We start from the raw sequence: 19,589 nt of genomic DNA, 5'->3' as shown, positions 1-19,589 counted from the left end.
AAATTATCAGGTTCCTTCTTTTGAAACTATATTTTTATTCGGTCACATCTTATGTGCTTTACTTGGAGCGTCTGTATGTTTCTTGTTTTTGTTTTTGTTTGAATAAATATTTGTGTGGGAGAGAGACACGCTCCGCTGGTTCGTATGAACACATGTGTTCTTAGCTTTTAATTTTCATGGCGAAGGTTGAAACTGCTTCGTTAATTGTTATATGGTTGGAAACGGAAAATGCTACATGTAGTAATTGGTAAAATGTCTTGGATAATTTGATACTTGGCAATTGTTGTGCTCATGTTTAAGCTCTTGCATCATATACTTTGCACCCATTAATGAAGAAATACATAGAGCTTGCTAAAATTTGGTTTGCATATTTGGTCTATCTAAAGTCTAGATAATTTCTAGTATTGAGTTTTGAACAACAAGGAAGACGGTGTAGAGTCTTATAATGTTTACAATATGTATTTTATGTGAGTTTTGCTGCACCGGTTCATCCTTGTGTTTGTTTCAAATAACCTTGCTAGCCTAAACCTTGTATCGAGAGGGAATACTTCTCATGCATCCAAAATCCTTGAGCCAACCACTATGCCATTTGTGTCCACCATACCTACCTACTACATGGTATTTCTCCGCCATTCCAAAGTAAATTGCTTGAGTGCTACCCTTAAATAATTCAAAATTTATCACCTCTTATTTGTGTCAATGTTTTATAGCTCATGAGGAAGTATGTGGTGTTTTATCTTTCGATCTTGTCATTTACTTCGACGAGACTTTCACAATGGACTAGTGGCTTCATCCGCTTATCCAATAATTTTGCAAAAAGAGCCGGCAATGGGGTTCCCAGCCCCGATTACTTAACTTGCATTAATAATTCTCTTCACATGTTTTGCTCTGATTCATCAGTAAGCAACTTAATTTTGCAAATAGACACTCCTTCATGGTATGTGATTGTTGGAAGGCACCCGAGGATTCGGTTAGCTATGGCTTGTGTAAGCAAAAGGTTGGGAGGAGTGTCATCCATAAATAAAGAAAAACTAAACTAAAGTACATGTGTAAACAAAGAGAAGAGGGATGATCTACCTTGCTGGTAGAGATAACGTCCTTCATGGGAGCCGCTCTTGAAAGTCTGGTTGATGAGGTAGTTAGAGTGCCCACTACCATTCGTTGACAACAACAAACACCTCTCAAAATTTTACTTTTATGCTCTCTTTATGTTTTCAAAAAACCAAAGCTCTAGCACAAATATAGCAATCGATGCTTTCCTCTTTGAAGGACATTTCTTTTACTTTTATGTTGAGTCAGTTCACCTATTTCTCTCCACCTCAAGAAGCAAACACTTGTGTGAACTGTGCATTGATTCTTACATACTTGCTTATTGCACTTGTTATATTGCTTTGCATTGACAATTATCCATGAGATATACATGTTACAAGTTGAAAGCAACCGCTGAAACTTAATCTTCCATTGTGTTGCTTCAATGTCTTTACTTTAAATTATTGCTTTATGAGTTAACTCTTATGCAAGACTTATTGATGCCTGTCTTGAAAGTGCTATTCATGAAAAGTCATTGCTTTATGATTCAGTTGTTTACTCATGTCATTACCATTGTTTTGATCGCTGCATTCATTACATATGTTTACAATATGATCAAGTTTATGATGGCATGTCACTCCAGAAATTATCTTTGTTTATCGTTTACCCGCTCGGGACGAGCGAAACTAAGCTTGGGGATGCTGATACGTCTCCGACGTATCGATAATTTCTTATGTTCCATGCCACATTATTGATGATATCTACATGTTTTGTACACATTATATGTCATATTTATGCGTTTTTGGAACTAACCTATTGACGAGATGCCGAAGGGCCGGTTCTCGTTTTACTGCTGTTTTTGGTTCCGAAATCCTAGTAAGGAAATATTCTCGGAATCGGACGAAATCAAGACCCAGCATCCTATTTTTCCACGAAGCTTCCGGAACACCCGGGAAGGACCGAGAGGGGGCCACAGGCCCACCAGACCATAGGCCGGCGCGGCCTGGGTGTGGCCCGCGCCACCCTATGGTGTCGCCGCCTCTTCGACCCTCTGACGCCGCCTCTTCGCCTATATAAAGGTCCCAGACCTAAAACACGATACGGAAAAACCACGGTACGAGAAACCATCCAGAGCCGCCGCCATCGCGAAGCCAAGATCTGGGGGACATGAGTCTCTGTTCCGGCACGCCGCCGGGGCGGGGAAGTGCCCCCGGAAGGCTCCTCCATCGACACCACCGCCATCTTCATCAACGCTGCTTGTCTCCCATGAGGAGGGAGTAGTTCTCCATCGAGGCTCGGGGCTGTACCGGTAGCTATGTGGTTCATCTCTCTCCTATGTGCTTCAATACAATAATCTCATGAGCTGCCTTACATGATTGAGATTCATATGATGATGCTTGTAATCTAGATGTCATTATGCTAGTCAAGTGAGTTTTACTTATGTGATCTCCGGAGACTCCTTGTCCCACGTGTGTAAAGGTGACGAGTGTGTGCACCGTGTGGGTCTCTTAGGCTATATTTCACAGAATACTTATTCACTGTTATGAATGGCGTAGTGAAGTGCTTATTTATATCTCTTTATGATTGCAATGTGTTTTGTGTCACAATTTATCTATGTGCTACTCTAGTGATGTTATTAAAGTAGTTTTATTCCTCCTGCACGGTGTAATGGTGACAGTGTGTGCATCCGTGTTAGTACTTGGCGTAGGCTATGATTATGATCTCTTGTAGATTATGAAGTTAACTATTTCTATGATGGTATTGATATGATCTATTCCTCCTACATAGTGTGAAGGTGACAGTGTGCATGTTGTGTTAGTACTTGGTTTAGTCATGTTGATCTTTCATGCACTCTAAGGTTATTTAAATATGAACATTGAATTGTGGAGCTTGTTAACTCCGGCATTGAGGGTTCGTGTAATCCTACGCAATGTGTTCATCATCCAACAAAAGAGTGTAGAGTATGCATCTATCTATTCTGTTATGTGATCAAAGTTGAGAGTGTCCACTAGTGAAAGTCTAATCCCTAGGCCTTGTTCCTAAATATCGCTATCGCTGCTTGTTTACTTGTTTCTATCGCGTTACTACTGCTACCATATTACCACCATCAACTACACGCCAGCAAGCTATTTTACGGCGCCGTTACTACTCGCTCATATTCATTCATACCACCTGTATTTCACTATCTCTTCGCCGAACTAGTGCACCTATTAGGTGTGTTGGGGACACAAGAGACTTCTTGCTTTGTGGTTGCAGGGTTGCATGAGAGGGATATCTTTGACCTCTTCCTCCCTGAGTTCGATAAACCTTGGGTGATCCACTTAAGGGAAAGTTGCTGCTGTTCTACAAACCTCTGCTCTTGGAGGCCCAACACTGTCGACAAGAATAGAAGCTCCCGTAGACATCAGGTAGCTACTCTATTCTTCCTTCACCTGATCTTCTTTATCCTCTTCTTGGGGTTTCATGGGTATTCCCAAGCTTATGCTTTTGCCATCCTCCATTTTCTTGTTCTTCCTTGGCACTCTCAACATGATTTATTGCATTCAAAAAGTTAGTACACAAGGTAATATTCAAGCTTTTAACATAGTTGTATAGCATATCCTTCATATAGTCGCGAGACCGAAGAGAAATCTCCATAACATCTTCCATTATCTAATTTTATGTTTTAATTTTATATGCAAGGTACTAGAAGTAAACTAGCAACGCAAGTAAGAATAGAATCCTAGCGCTATGCTCTCCGACAACGGCGCCAGAAAACTATCTTGATAACCCCCAAGTGCAGGGGATCACCGTAGTATAATTCGATAAGTATTTGAGTGTCGAAATCACGAGGAGCTGAAGGTAAACTATATATTCTCTAAAGCCCTATAACCCACTTATATGGCATGCAAAGCTAGGATCTATAGTGTGTGTGTGAAGAGGTTTCTACTATAAAACTATGAGTACTGAAGTTACAATGCAATACGTAAAACTAATGCCAGATAAGTAAATTGATATGAAGTGGAATAAGATGAAGTAAGGGAGTAACTGTTCAGGCAAATTGCTATTTTATTTGTGTGGTTGTCACAATTAGTGAAGCTCGGTATATTTTTTGTGTGTTTCTCCTTGAGAGGAGCCATAGATTGGTGCAGACATAAACAAGCAAATACACCACTAGTGATTTATCCCAAGGCCAATTAAGAACAAACAAGGGAATTATTAAGACATAAAGTCCAACCACTACTGTAAGTTCAAAAGTCCTCCTAGTTATACCCCCATTGATTAACCATGTATTAATACAACATGAATCTAAGAATTGGGACATGGTTTCTGTCAAGCTCCAACTGTCCCTCCTCCTATCATCATGCAACAATAAAAACCTCATGCATTCCCCAACATATGTGTGCACTCATATATCAGTACAAGAGATCATCATAGAAGATAATAAATACTTATATGCAATCATCACCAAATTATCTCACAATTGCCAAGAACAAGCCACTACTCAAACAAGCGCATAGAAACACAATAGATCATGGAAAAATCATAGATTGCAATACACGTCATGTTTGTGAAGAGATTACAGTAGGGAGATGATGGAGAGGTGCTACAGATGTTGATGAAGAGGTGCAGCCCAAGGTGGAGATAGCGTGGAAGATCCCCGTGGCAGCGCCGACATGGAGAGGAGGCGGCGCCGGTGGCAGGGAAGCGCTGACGGCTCCCTATGGGCGGCGGCTGCCCTTGGGGGCAGTGGCCCCTTGGCTGCCAAGGTAGAGGATTTTCGTCATAATGGATAGATGCCTCCAAAAATAGGGTTTCCTCTCAATATATAGAGGTGGAGATGCAATCTTGGCCATAGGATGACCAATGGATACCCCTTTGATCCAAGGACTTTTGGGAACCTCTAGAACCTTACTAGAACTCCCCTCCTTTATTAGTCCATAAAGTCATGGCTTGTCCGAATACATCAAGTATGGCAAGAGTTTGTGTCAATCACGTCATCAATTTTTTTGGTTTCCGAAACTGACTCTGCACCCTTGAGTAAAATGGGCGTAAATTTCGCATATGAACTCCGTTTGGTGCGTTCTTTACGTCACACGAAAGCTCTGGAAATTCTCACAACTTCTATCTCTTGCACTTTTTTCGTTCGAGACCGTCTTCATGTTTTTTGGCGAAAATCTTTAAAAAGTATCCTGCAGGACATATTTCACCACAATGACCGGTTTTCTACCATATTTGCCTATTTCCTACGCAACAAAATTTAAAATACAAATTTGTGAACTTTTGCGAATATTAATAGGTTAGTCGCAATAAATATAATAAATTAAATTATAATAACGATTTTGACACAATAAATTACAAACTTTATGTATGCATTTATGTATGCATTTTACATGAATCACATGCTTGTCCTGAGCGTGTACGAGGTACAAAGGGTTGTCCAACTGCTTTTGAGCTCAACTCATTCTTCTCCATCATGGATGTGGATCTTTGTTGTTGGTGATGTTTATTTCTCGATGTCTTTTCCCCCTTTGTTTTTTCTGATATCCTGTGTTTGTGTGTTGCTCGTCGACACTGGAACCAGACGGCTTTACGTGAGAAAGAAGAAAGTGAAGAGAGAGATGGTCACGTGGAGGTAGCTGGCAGACAATGCCAATAAAAACATAAGGCCCCGTTTGGTAGCTCCTTATTTTTGAAGTATTCCAAAAATACTGCAGTTTCTGAAAATACTACAGTATACAAAACTTTGAGGTGTTTGGCTCTAACAGATATTAAAGTTTCCAAAACCACAGTATCCCCAAAACTATGTTTTTTTTGAAGTAGTCCAACCCTCTTTTTTCTAAAACTGAGAAACGACGCCGTCCTCATCTTCTCGCTAGTCTATCACTGTGCTTCCGTCCCTGACAAGCATGCCGTATTGATCATAAACTCATGCCGAGTTTCTTCCATTAACAGGAGGGTCCGTTCTTGCAGCGATTCTTAAACTCATGCAAGTTAACCAGAAGAGCGAGTATGCTTGCATGTCGTGATCTATCACGATAAGGAAAAGAAAGTGTATGTATCATTCATGGTTGCATGCATGCAATATATATAGTTGATTGTCAATCTATACATCAACTCATGCAACGGGCCTTATGCAGCTACGGTGTCTGTCAAAACTTGATTATCCATGCGTCAAAACAGCACTTGCCAAACACCTCTGTAGTTTTTCCAAAACTGAGGAAAACTGTGGTTTCAAGAAAATAAAGTATCCCGATGCTTGGCATTGAAATACTCTGGTTTTATAATACTTCAGTTTTAGAAAAACTTTGTTGCCAAACTAGGCCTAAGGCTTTTACGTGAAAACCTCAAAAAAGGCTGATGTGGAAATAATGGGCTACTTTTATTCAGTCCTTATGTACGAAAGCCATATCAATTTATCGTTTGCTGTCAAATGAAAAACTAGAAAAAGTCGGACTGATCCGACTAAATTTGCTGACTTTTCTTTTTCCGGACTATCCCAAATGAAGTTTCTGTAAGGGATATCGGGAGATTGAAGAGATGAATGAATACAACTGTTACACATCTGTTTTGAAGCGAATTTCATTTTCAGCTAGATGATGGTTAGACACTTCCTTAGTCTTTACTATTGTATCCACATTGACAAACATAAAATAGCCATTTAAACGGGTCATTTTCTAGGCACCTTTCTCATCTAGAAAATCGGAGATTTTGTTGAATATGCAGGTTGCTTTACTTGATATCGGTCTTAAACTTGGTCCACATGGGATCCAAGGATCACGCCACGCACAAATATGTCTCCCATTTCCAACTCTATGTTAGTTTCTTCAGTAATTCAAATCCATGTGTGAACCAAGTTTTTCGCGAAAACACAAAAAACATTGTGTTTTGATTCATTCATAAAAATGAGTTTTTACAAATATCTCGGGACGAGCCAACACCCCACCATACAAATCGACCCACTAGACCTATGGAGCAACTAGGATCAAGGCTTGCAAGATAATCGTGCCGACAGTATCCGACCATCGAGCTTCAGTTCGAATCGTGTCGAAGAGACTGCTCATGCTAGGTCTCGCGTTATCGAAGACAACTGCATTGTGATGCTTCCAAATCCACCACACCATCAGCAAATGAGTGAAGAAGTGCCCTTATGTAACGTACATGTGGGAGGGGGTCAATTTGGCACCCTTAGCCAGCATTCAATGAAGTCATCCTTCGCAACCGGTGGCACCAGCGGTGGATCGGATATAGGAAAGCATGTCGAACCAGATCGACCTCGTGTAGGGGAAACCGGTGACAAGGTGATGCATGGCCTCCTCTGATTGGTCACAAAGTGGAAGCATGGCGATGCCCCCATCTCGCTAGCCTGTCACATGTCCAACATCGCTCTATGCAAGCAAGCCAGATGAAGAAGTTGACATGTTAAGCTTCCACAATCTTGATATGATGGTCCTTGGAAGAGGATCTCATAGGAGGAGCTGGAGGAATACTACACATTTGCTGTCAATTTCCAATGGAGTGAATCGAGCATCGTCGAGAGTTGCACATCTCGCACCTTGATCCATAACTGGACCTATTGCCAAAGGGCCAGCGAACTGGATATCTGCAATCCATCGGCTCTCCGCGAGCGCCTCTCTTACCGTATGGCGCTTCCGAGCGCGCTCCAAGACTAACACGAATATATCTAGGGCTATCTTCATGATAGCCTTCGGGTCTCACCTAGATGAGAAGCCCGAGGGTTGATGATGTCCCACAAGTATAGGGAATCGTGTGTAGCCTTTTCGATAAGTAAGAGTGTCGAACCCAACGAGGAGCTAAAGGTAGGATAAACATTCTCTCAAGTTCTATCAACCACTGATACAACTCTACGCACACTAAGCGTTTGCAATATCTAGGAAATAAAACTAGAGCGATAACGGGTACGAGAGGTGACTTTGCAGAACAATAAAATACACGAAATAAATGTTAATGCTGCAGCAATAAAACAAACTAAACTAACAGTACCATGAGTGTGGAAAGGCGGTGGTAATAGTGGTGGCTTTGTCCAAGATCAATTAGTGAAGATCTTGGGTTCAATGTCTTCGATGCAGCTTTCTATGTAGGAGAGGCTAAATATACATGCTCTCCCTCCGGGATTACAAGTACTATATGATTGTCTTGCTAGCAAACATCCGTAAATACTAGCAAGCATTAAGGTTTCCTCAACCATAGCCTTAAGTAAATGGCCCTCTTACTCCCATACATGCAACTATCCGGTTCGCGTCCTTAGGTTTCGATCTGTCACTCCGGCAGAACTTCCCCTTTCTAGTATACAAGTACTACCAACCCTATGGTGCTTGATCCATGCGCGCACAAATATAATGGGCACCAAGGACGGTAACATATCAACATACAACTCTAATGAACCAAAGAGAAACAACCAATCAATCAAAGAACAAATAAACTATGGCAACATGACATAGATCATAGGATTATAACTTATAGCATCAAACACCATGTTTACATAGGGCGGTACAGAGGTTTGTGAGAGGATGGACCACTGAATACAATGAGGAGTTGGTGATGGAGATGGCGGTGAAGACGTTGGAGGGCTCAGCGAGGAGCGCCGGGAGGCGGAGGCGTGGGCGGCGGCGGCGCAGGGGACTCCTTCCCCGCCGCTGGCATCATGGGGGAGCGCCGCCTCTTAGCCTTCTTCTTCCTTGAGTTGGTGCTGGTGTAGATGAGTGTTTCCCCCTCCTTGGCTGGAGGATTTTTGTGACAATGTTTGGGGGCCTCGAAAAATAGGGTTTCCCATCAATATATACTGTTGGAGATGCAATCTAGGCCATGGGATGGATGCCCCTTTGATCCAAGGGCTCTTGGGCACCTCTAGAACCTTCCTAGGACTCCCTCTGTCCTTCATGAGCCTCACAACTCGTGGCTGAGCCGAAATATCCAGGTATGGAAATAGTTTGTGTCAAATACGTCACCAACTTTCGGAGTCCCGAGACTGCACGAACCTCCGCAGTAATTCTGCTCTGCCGGATGCATCCGTTGTCCGTTCTGGACGAATAAGATGTCCAAATTGTCCGGCTTGAAATTCTCTACAACTTTGTAGTTTACGACTTTTCCATTGGACGTCGTTTTGATGGAGTTTCGAAGCGATCTTTGAAAAGTGTTCAGCAGGGACAGATTCCGGGAAAATTCCAGATTTCACCATAATGAGCTATTTCCTTCCATATTTGCCTATTTCCTGCACAATAAAGTTGAAACCAAGAACTTGTGCACTTTTGCAACTACTAGCAAAAGTGCCCGTGCGTTGCTACGGGTTACTCCTTCTGTTATATTTCAATAGTCCCGTACGTAGTTTAGAAAAAAGTCATAATTTTCTTTAATAAAAGATATAACATTTTATTCATATTTTTAAAATGTTTTTAATAGTATCCATTGCACAACAACTGACTCGTCTCTCAGATGCTCGCTTATCATTACGGGTTACTCATTCCGGTATATTTCGGTATATTTCAATAGTCACCCATGTAGTTTAAAAAACTTTAATCCTAAATTTATTTAATAAAAGATATAATATTTTATTCATACTTTAAATATAGTTCCAACAGTATAACCATTGCACAAGAACTGAATCGTCTCTCAACTACTCTCTTATCCTTTCAGTCTTCCCTGAAATCCCCTCCACTCATTCCCAATAATGCCACCAGAAATCCGCAGTTGGCTCACCACATTTTCTTCCCAACACGGCCACCAGAGGTTCCCAAATCGTGATTCAAGCAGCAGCCGATATGCTTAGCAACTCGTTTTGAGAACCTAGGTTGGCAAGTCGACTGCTATGTTTGGCTACATATTAACTAAACTTGTCTTCCGTATATAACCACAATATCATGGACAGAGATTTGGTGCACATAGGCACCGAGTGATCTCGTTTTTTAAATAAATTAAGAATCATATTTTTGAGTTTCAATAAATTCGGTAAACAAATCTACATATAGCTAATAATGTATCCCACAAACGTGTAAAATATTAATTTCAAATACTTTATATTTTAAGCTACACAAAAAAGATAAAAGTGCAGATCTGAGTAGTTATTTTCAAATCTTCAAAAATATATCAGATTTTGTTATTTTTGTGTAGCACAAAGTAAAAAGAATTTTAGGTTGAGATTTTCCATGATTGTGAGATGTATCACTGACCATCTACAAAATTATTTTTTAGATTTTTTGATAACTAATAAACATTTTTTATTTTTTTTACAAATGGTGAGAGCACTGTAGCTCGGGAGCCAGAAGCACTTTTCACAATATCATAGGGTAGGCATTAGTATAGTACACATGTTGTAAACTTCAGTATAGTACACATGTGGAAAATCTAATCAATATGGCTGCCGAGTTGCACAATTAAAAGAGGAGCAAGAAGTAGCACCAAATCAAAGATATAAGAACCCAAAAATACGAGAAGCGGGAGGAGAGGAGTCGGTACGAGTTCCAGCCGATGAGTTAGACCGACGTGCCCGCGGTGCCTCTAAGAAGGAGCCGGGCAGCCTCTGGCTCTGTCCTGGGAAAGAAAATTCTATGTCATAAAAGACAAATAAAATAAGTTACAAACAAATATGGAACTTAATGTGAAAATTTTCGCACACAGCAGGAGCTAGGCCTTTCCACGAATTAACATGCAAATCTGCCAGCCAATGCGTACCACACGATGATTATAAAAGGCCAACACTCATACGCACGCTGATTTCTTATAGCTTAGCACGGTTGGTTCAGCGTGATGCCGAAGAGCCGTCCTGCCACTCTAGAGGGAATCCCAGTATACGTGCTAGAAGAACGCACCAGTGTGCTTGTCCAGCGGGAGACGATGACCAGTGACCAGATAAAATACGCCGACAGGCGACAGCAGAAAACTTATTTTTTGGGAAAAAAATCTTCTGCCGCCTTGAGCAAAAGAAAAGTCTTTCGTCTTGTTGCCCTCGACCGCTCGGTGGCACATCTGCTCTAGTAGGTGCCGCAGCTCCTCACAGGCTGGCAGGTCGTTGATGGCGATGCCCACGATGGAGTAGGATGTGAGCTTGAGCACCCTGTTGTGGCACATGTGTACACTCCAGGTGCGGAGTAGGCGAATTCAGAAGGAAGGTGCCGTTGGGCAGTAGATCGACCTCGATTTGTTCTAGCATGCCGACCTCGATTTTGTAGAGAGCTGGACTCGGCCGCTGTTCATGAATGCCGTAGAGAGCTGGAGTGCTGGACTCGGCCGCCTTCGAGGACCACTAATCCTATCACCTGACTCCGCCGCCGCCAGATCCATCCACTGGAGGAACTCCACGCACACGAGGAGGGGCAGATGAGTCGCCCGCGGGCGGAGGGTGATCGGAGGTGGTCTAGGATTCGTCGGCTGGCGGCGGGCCTCGGCTCCGGAGGTCCTCTCTGGGCAGGACGGCGGGAGGATTAGTTTAGCGGCGTGATGGGATCTAGGCGGTTGGACCAGAGCAGGGAGAGGTGGCGTGGATCACGATGGCTTGGGACAGCGGCGTATGGATCTTTTTATCGGGGCCAGCCTCCTCTTTCGGGGACGAACAGGTCTCTGGAGTCTGGACTACAGGACTACATGTAATTCGAGCCGGACTCTGCTCTGTTTCTGGCCAGCGCTCGTACCGGTTGGAAAAAGAAGGAACAAGCGAACGAACCGGTATCGTGGCATTGTTTGTATTATGTGATTTGGTGGGAGGGCAATTCCGTCCAACGAAAAGTTGGACGAAAATTTTGGCAGAAACCTTGCTTCCTTTATTATTAGGTATAGACTAGCAAAAGTGCCCGTGCGTTGCACCGGGTAACCAAATACGCAAACGCTCGAGCAAACCATCGGTGTTGATACTTTTCCTTGTCACCAATCATCGATGGTGGTCATGTTTTCACATATTCATAATAATATTAGATTGCCATTCTCTCTCTGTACCACAAACTTGTAATGATTGTGGATGCTGTCCTCAAATTTTATTAAGATGTGAAACAGAATTATAGTTAGTATATACATATTATTCTGCCAACGGAATGGATAGCTCAGTACAAAAATTACACTACGTTTGGTAAAAAGTTCAGGGCAAAATAATATTGTGATTAGAGCTGAATTAACACGATACAATGGCCTTATTCATGCTGTATTCCAAAAAGCTGATACCTGGTATCATTTGCTGAACGCTAGTATGTCTTTATTCCGATCCTGGTAAACTGCAGTTGAAAATTCAATTTTAAAAAGATCTTTTTGAATCCACCAGCTAAGAGTAAATCGTAAGCCCAACCACACTCTTATATATAGACCTTTCTTCTTAAGACTTCCAGAATGAACATATCTGTGCGTTGCAACAGGATAAATTTATTTTACGACACACTGCTTATTTAAATGGTTAATTAAAGCGGCCTATCTGGCACGCACAATTATTGAACAAATTCCTATCCATCTGAAGAAAACCCTCTCGACTCGCTCTCCAAGAACTCTATCTACGATCATCTAACCTCCTGGCTAGCTCTCGCCCGATCCGTTACTTCTCGCCTCGCTCCCCACCACCAATGTTTATTGTGCTGCCCTCCCACGAATCCTGCAGCGAGTTGCCTCCGAGGTGGTTCCTCCATCGCGCGGACGCCTGTCAGATTTTTCGATGAAAATTAAAGATACTTTCTTTTGCACGGTATTGAAGGTGATTTTTCAATTTTGTGTTTTTCTATCGGATGTCCCCGAAGGGACTCCACTTTGTGTTTTTTATATATATTGTAAATAGGTTTTTTGGAAAATGCTTAACAGAAAATGAGAAAGAACAAACGTGTACATGTATTTGGTGGGATTGCTCTATTGCGATGGAATTTGTAAAGAACAAGAAGCAGGTCCCATACGTGTGATGGAAAACGAAAAAATACTCGTGTGATGGTGTGGTGCTAATGTACAAGCTGTGCGTTATTACAGAAGCTAAAAGAAAAGCTGTGCGTTATTTTTTACAGAGAAAAGGATAAGGCATGGGCCCTTCTTCGTTGCAACGCACAGATAGTAGGCAGGAAAGGGGATCTGGATGCTCTGATTTCTTCTAGCTCCCCCCGCTCAGCGCTCAAACCGCCATCTCCTCAGCCCGACTTTCCTCACCGCCGCGCTTTACCCTCCCGTGCCCAGCTGCTCGAGCTCGAGATCCGCCCGCGTCCAGCCTGCATCTCGGCAGTCCCCCACGAGCCCGACTGGTGTCGCTCGATTTTCATGTCATGGCCGCCCCCTCTTTCCCTCTTCGCACGCCACTCAGGCCCCTTTTCCTCGTCTGTGTATCCTCTTCTGCCCGCCGCCGCCAACCATGCTTCGCTCCATGCCTGGCCGGCGAGCATCTAATCTTGGTCCGTCCTCCCCGTACTTCACGGAGGAGCGCGCTCTAGTCTCTGATTCCCTTCCTTGCTGATGCCAAGTTGTGCGGCTTGTTTTTCTCGGAGGCAACTTGCTGATTCCTCCAAACTTTCGTATATAAACCAGCTCGTCTCGGCTTAATTAAGCGAGGTGGTATTATTTTGATCACAAAATGTCCAGCGTCATGTAGGTTTTGGACGGGACGGACTTGGTGATAACAAATTTGTACGTCATTTCGTTGACTCCAGGAAGCCCACTCGTCAGCAACAAGGCCCACCGACGCAGACACATGGCCCATGTGCGAGCGACGCGCTTCCATGCCGCTGGACCGCCGACGGGTTTCTCTCCCGAAACGTTATAAACTGAACCGGTATTGGGGCAATTATGTGTATTATGCGATTTGGTGGGAAGGCAAAACGGTCCAAAAAAAAGCGTTGACGAAACTTTTTGGCAGAAACCTTAGCTCCTTTATTATTAGGTATAGATTAATAGGTTAGTCCCTTAAAACATATAATAATTGGTGTAAAACAAGCATGGAACATCAAAAATTATAGATACGTTTGCGACGTATCAGTTGACCAAACCGTATGTAGATCAAGCTTCCATGAGGTGAGATAATAAGATCATCTGTTGTCGCGCCCTCTAAAGGGCTCTGATACGTCCCAAACGTATCTATAATTTCTTATGTTCCATGCTACTTTTATGATGATACTCACATGTTTTATACACATTATATGTCATTATTATGCATTTTCCGGCACTAACCTATTGACGAGATGCCGAAGAGCCGATTCGTTGTTTTCTGATGTTTTTGGTTTCAGAAATCCTAGTAAGGAAATATTCTCGGAATTGGACGAAATCAACGCCCAGGGTCCTATTTTTGCACGAAGCTTCCAGAAGTCCGAGGAGTAAACGAAGTGGGGCCACGAGGCACCGCCACAACAGGGCGGCGCGGCCAGCAAGGGGCCCGCGCGGCCCTGTTGTGTGGGGCCCCCGTGGCGCCTCCTGACCTGCCCTTCCGCCTACTTAAGGTCTTCGTCGCGAAACCCCCAGATGCGAGAGCCACGATACGGAAAACCTTCCAGAGATGCCGCCGCCACCAATCCCATCTCGAGGGATTCAGGAGATCGCCTCCGGCACCCTGCCGGAGAGGGGAATCATCTCCCGGAGGTCTCTTCATCGCCATGATCGACTCCGGATCGATGTGTGAGTAGTTCACCCCTGGACTATGGGTCCATAGCAGTAGCTAGATGGTTGTCTTCTCCTCATTGTGCTATCATGTTAGATCTTGTGAGCTGCCTATCATGATCAAGATCATCTATTTGTAATCCTTCATGTTGTGTTTGTTGGGATCCGATGAATATTGAATACTATGTCAAGTTGATTATCAATCTATCATATATGTTATTTATGTTCTTGCATGCTCTCCGTTGCTAGTAGAGGCTCTGGCCAAGTTGATACTAGTGACTCCAAGAGGGGGTATTTATGCTCGATAGTGGGTTCATGCCTCCATTAAATCTGGGACAGTTGACGAGAAAGTTCTAAGGTTGTGGATGTCTTGTTGCCACTAGGGATAAAACATCGATGCTTTGTCTAAGGATATTTGTGTTGATTACATTACGCACCATACTTAATGCAATTGTCCGTTGTTTACAACTTAATACTTGGAGGGGTTCGGATGATAACTCGAAGGTGGACTTTTTAGGCATAGATGCATGCTTGGATAGCGGTCTATGTACTTTGTCGTAATGCCCTGATTAAATCTCATAGTACTCATCATGATATATGTATGTGCATTGTTATGCCTTCTTTATTTGTCAATTTCCCAACTGTAATTTGTTCACCCAACATCTGCTTATCTTATGGGAGAGACACCACTAGTGAACTGTGGACCCCGGTCCTATTCTTTACATCTGAAATACAATCTGCTGCAATTGTTCTTTACTGTTCTTCGCAAACAAACATCATCATCCACACTATACATCTAATCCTTTGTTTACAGCAAGCCGGTGAGATTGACAACCTCACTGTTACGTTGGGGCAAAGTTCTTGGATTGTGTTGTGCAGGTTCCACGTTGGCGCCGGAATCCCTGGTGTTGCGCCGCACTACACTCCGCCGCCATCAACCTTCAACGTGCTTCTTGACTCCTACTGGTTCAATTAAACCTTGGTTTCTTACTGAGGGAAACTTGCTGCTGTGCGCATCACATCTTCCTCTTGGGGTTCCCAACGGACGTGTCAACTACACGTATCGGGCTCTCCAAAGTTCTATTGGGGATACTAGACAAAATAAGACGTCCATTCGGGCCCTCGAACACATTTTGGGTCTAGTGTGACTCAAAAAACTGTCTTGACACCACCAGACCAACCGCGACCCACACATGGTGGCCTGGGGTCACGGACAGTCGTTGCCCATGCCATATTGGATGTTGTCCAATGAGCTAGTCATGTCAAAGAGGGGAAATCATGGCAGCCAGAAATAAAAATGTCGGTTAACTATAATTTAGACCTGGCTGGTCTTCACCACACAGCGGCCTATGAAAAACCTACCGGCTGACGAATGCGCAGTGGCCTTCTCGCATGCCTTGCCAACAATTAGCTCAATAATATGTAATTTATGTTACGCCTATTTTACACTTTTTAGATTATAACATCCAAAAGTTCATTTCCTATGATAATAATCTTTTAGTTATTTATTGAATATTGTAGGAATTTCTACCGTGTTAAAAAACATATTCTACTGTTAAAGATTGTATTTGGAATAAGCATAGAAAAGTACATGTAGAGGAAAGACAGAGGACAAGCAGAAGAGCGCGCACGCTGGTGTGCCCAACTTTAAATTAATAAAGCCCCAAGTTCAACGCGCACGCTGGCTCAAGTCAAACATTTGATTTGTGATAAGAAAGATCAAACACGGGTAGAAGAAAGACGAGCAGAAGAGCACGCTCGCTCGGCTTGGCGAGTCAACCTAACCAAACCCAAGCATGGCGTCCGTCGGCGCAGGCGGCGAGGTGCGGCACTAGAACGTGGAAGTTAATGGCATCTCCCATGACGGCCAGCCTACCACACTCCCCTCCATGGCCGGCCCGCATCCACCTTTCGGCCAACCCGAGGCACTGCCACCCAACCTTATGTTCACCATAATGGACGGAAAGATGCAACACCCTCACAACGGTGCCATTCATCTCCCACGGCTCGGAAGGATGCAACACCCTCACAACAGTGCCATTCATCTCCCGCAGCTCGTAGCTCTGAGTAGACAGAAGCTGGCAGACACACAGGCTCACGCCACGAACCCCCTGCTTCAAAGACATGCCTCCACGGCTGCTCACACAAGTCCTGGCGGCGGCTCCCCGACAAGCAGGTAGGAACGCCTACCAGCATGACGGACCACCACGTCACCAGGCACCCCGCACAACAGCCACGACTGTCTGCCCAAATCAGGCCCACACAATCCAGATCGAGGCCTCTTGGGCGTATCCTCTGCCGTTGCCGGTCGGCAAAAGGTCGCCACATCGGCCAAGGACCACCTTGCCTTGCCGAGCTAGTTGCCGCCTCTCTGCGCGTAGAGGGCGCACTGAGGCTCGCTCTCCTCTCCCTTCCGCCTTCGGCAGCAGGGCGCCGCATCAGCCAGTGCCGACGGCGACACCGGCTAGGGGGACGCCGTGATGGGTTTATGGGGGTGCTTTGGTCTAGGGTTCGGGCACGCCGGAGTTGCCCTTGCGCGAGAGCGATCCGGGAGAGAAAGTTCGATAGGTTGGTGCTAATAATATGTAATTTTTGTTACGCCTATTTTACATGTTTTAGATTATGATATTTATTTTGAAATTTCATTTCCTATGATTATGATTTTTATTTTTTTGTTGAATGAATATTTCAAGAAATTCTACCGTGTTAAAAAAGAAAATTCTACAGTCAAAGATTGTATTTGTTTGGAATAATAAGCATAGAAAAGCGCGCGTAGAAGAAGGACATAGAAAGAGCAGAAGAGCGCGCACGCTGGCTCGGCGAGTCAAAGATTTGATTTGGAGTAAAATCAACCTTTTCTTCTTCACAAACTGAGAAGCAGAGCACTGCGCACGGTCGCCCGGCGAGTCGACCCAAGCATGGAGTCCAAGCGAGGTGAGGCACTGGAGCGCGGAAGTCAACGGCATCTCCCTCCACGTCGCAGAGCAGGGCCCCGCCGCCGGCCCGGCGGTGCTCCTCCTCCACGGCTTCCCGGAGCTGTGGCTCTCGTGGCGCCACCAGATGGCCGCCCTCGCGGCCCGCGGCTTCCGCGCCCTCGCAATCGACCTCCGCGGCTACGGCGACTCCTCTGCCCCCACGGACCCCGCCGCCTACACCGTCCTCCACCTCGTCGGCGACGCAGTCGCGCTCCTCGACCACCTCCGCCTCCCCAAGGTGCGTCATTTTCTAGTTTATTTGTTTCTTGGCCACTGCGAGTGTGACACTGAGTCCGATTTGGTGCGCGCCGGCGCCGGCGCAGGTGTTCGTGGTGGGCCACGACTTGGGAGCGCAGGTGGCGTGGCATCTCTGCCTGCTCCGGCCGGACCGGGTGCGCGCCGTCGTCGTCCTCGGGGTGCCCTACTTCCCACGTGCCCCTCGCCCGGCGACGGAGATCTTCGCGGCCCTCGGCGATGGGTTCTACATCACGCAGTTCCAGGTTTCAGTTGTGATCCTTGCCATAATTGCCTGCTGTGTCTTGTGATTTGATTTCAGCATCCAATCTTCTTCTGCTTAAAATTGCAGTTCATGAGCTGTGTGAAATGGAAGTTCTTGCAATTGCAGGGTTTGGATAAGTAAAAATTGAAGAAAACGTGCTTATGTAAAGTTTGAAGGAGATGACGATTCGGGGGGGGGGGGGGGTGGGTGATAATTGGTTGATGAATCTTATTTTGGATATAGACAAAGAAACTTTGATGTTTTAACTGATAGTCTATATCCAAATTATGATCTTGTTTGTTTTTCTGAAAATTAGAACAGTGCATCGTCTGTTAACATATTGGGAAATAAACACTAGAAGACTTAGAGATACTATAATCAGTAGTAGGATCAGATGATATTCTATAATCAATAGTAGGCTTAGACATTCTATATTCAGGACGCAAACATTAGGTTGGCTCTCATTTGCAACAACATTGTAAACAAGTCGAAAAAATAATGATTACAGCTTCAAGCCCAGTGTGTCATCAAGATGGGTATCTTTTACCTTGCATTTGTAGCCATGGTCTGCATTTACCACCATATAGTTGTTGCAAAATAACCAATTTATTTCAATATCATACCCGCAGGAGCATGGAAGGGCTGAAAAGGCATTTGCCCGCTATGACGCCGCGACTGTCCTAAAGAAGTTCTATTCAATTGAATTAGACAACATCACCGCTCCTCCTGGAGTAGAGATCATAGACTTCTTAGAGGCATCATCATCATCCCCACTTCCTTGGATGACTGACGAAGAACTAGGCCAGTACGCCGAGAAGTTTCAGAAGTCTGGTTTCACCGGGCCGCTCAACTACTACCGCATGATGGACACGTAAATTCCGTATCTTCATTTCACACTTTCCGTTCGATCTAGTATCACATTAATCCATGTGGAACACAGGAACTGGAGGCTCACTGCGCCATGGCATGGCGCGAAGATCACGGTGCCTGCGAAGTTCATCGCGGGCAAGAAGGACACCGGCTTCGAGTCCTTTGGAACCAAGCGCTACGTCGAGAGCGGGGGTCTGAAGTCCAATGTTCCAGACCTTGAGGTTGCCATCATCGAAGGACACCACTACCTCCAGCAAGAGCAGGCGGAGAGAGTGAACACTGAAATATTGTCCTTCCTTGACAAGTTTAGTAAGAATTGAGTAAGCAGATGATCTGCTAGTGAGCTGGTTGTAGATCTGCCAGTGCTACCTTTTGTGAACTGAAGAACGGCAAAGCTTACTCGAATAAATGTCAGATCTGGATATAGCCATGTGAGTTGACCTGAATGGAACGAAAGAGCGTGTAAAATATGTGAAGTGTTCTCCAGATGAAATACTGGATAAAGCAAGGTTTTAATAAGGTGTACTGCTGCTGCTTTAGCAAAGCAGATAATCTCACATAGCTCTACCTTGGAATGCGAATTTGATGTGTAATGCTGTTGGAGATACTAGTTGCTGAACAGACTATGTTCAGACTTCAGAGATCTTCAGCTGAACATGGAGAGTTTGTTACAATATTCA

General features: G+C 44.4%; 1 protein-coding gene across 1 annotated transcript; it reads left to right on the top strand.

The window, feature by feature from the left end:
* Positions 1-14,862: 14,862 nt before the first annotated feature.
* On the top strand, positions 14,863-19,333 carry LOC124654796 (epoxide hydrolase A-like). The gene is made up of 5 exons (XM_047193785.1): positions 14,863-14,876; positions 17,496-17,778; positions 17,864-18,040; positions 18,669-18,910; positions 18,980-19,333. Exons 1-5 carry the CDS (start codon positions 14,863-14,865, stop codon positions 19,227-19,229), a joined length of 966 nt encoding a protein of 321 aa, XP_047049741.1. The 3' UTR covers positions 19,230-19,333.
* The last annotated feature ends 256 nt before the right edge of the window (positions 19,334-19,589 follow it).

This window comes from Lolium rigidum, chromosome 5 (assembly GCF_022539505.1).
Source record: "Lolium rigidum isolate FL_2022 chromosome 5, APGP_CSIRO_Lrig_0.1, whole genome shotgun sequence".
Classification (NCBI taxonomy): domain Eukaryota; kingdom Viridiplantae; phylum Streptophyta; class Magnoliopsida; order Poales; family Poaceae; genus Lolium; species Lolium rigidum.
Note: the sequence above shows the minus strand (reverse complement) of the source record. Positions and strands in the feature narration are given on the sequence as shown.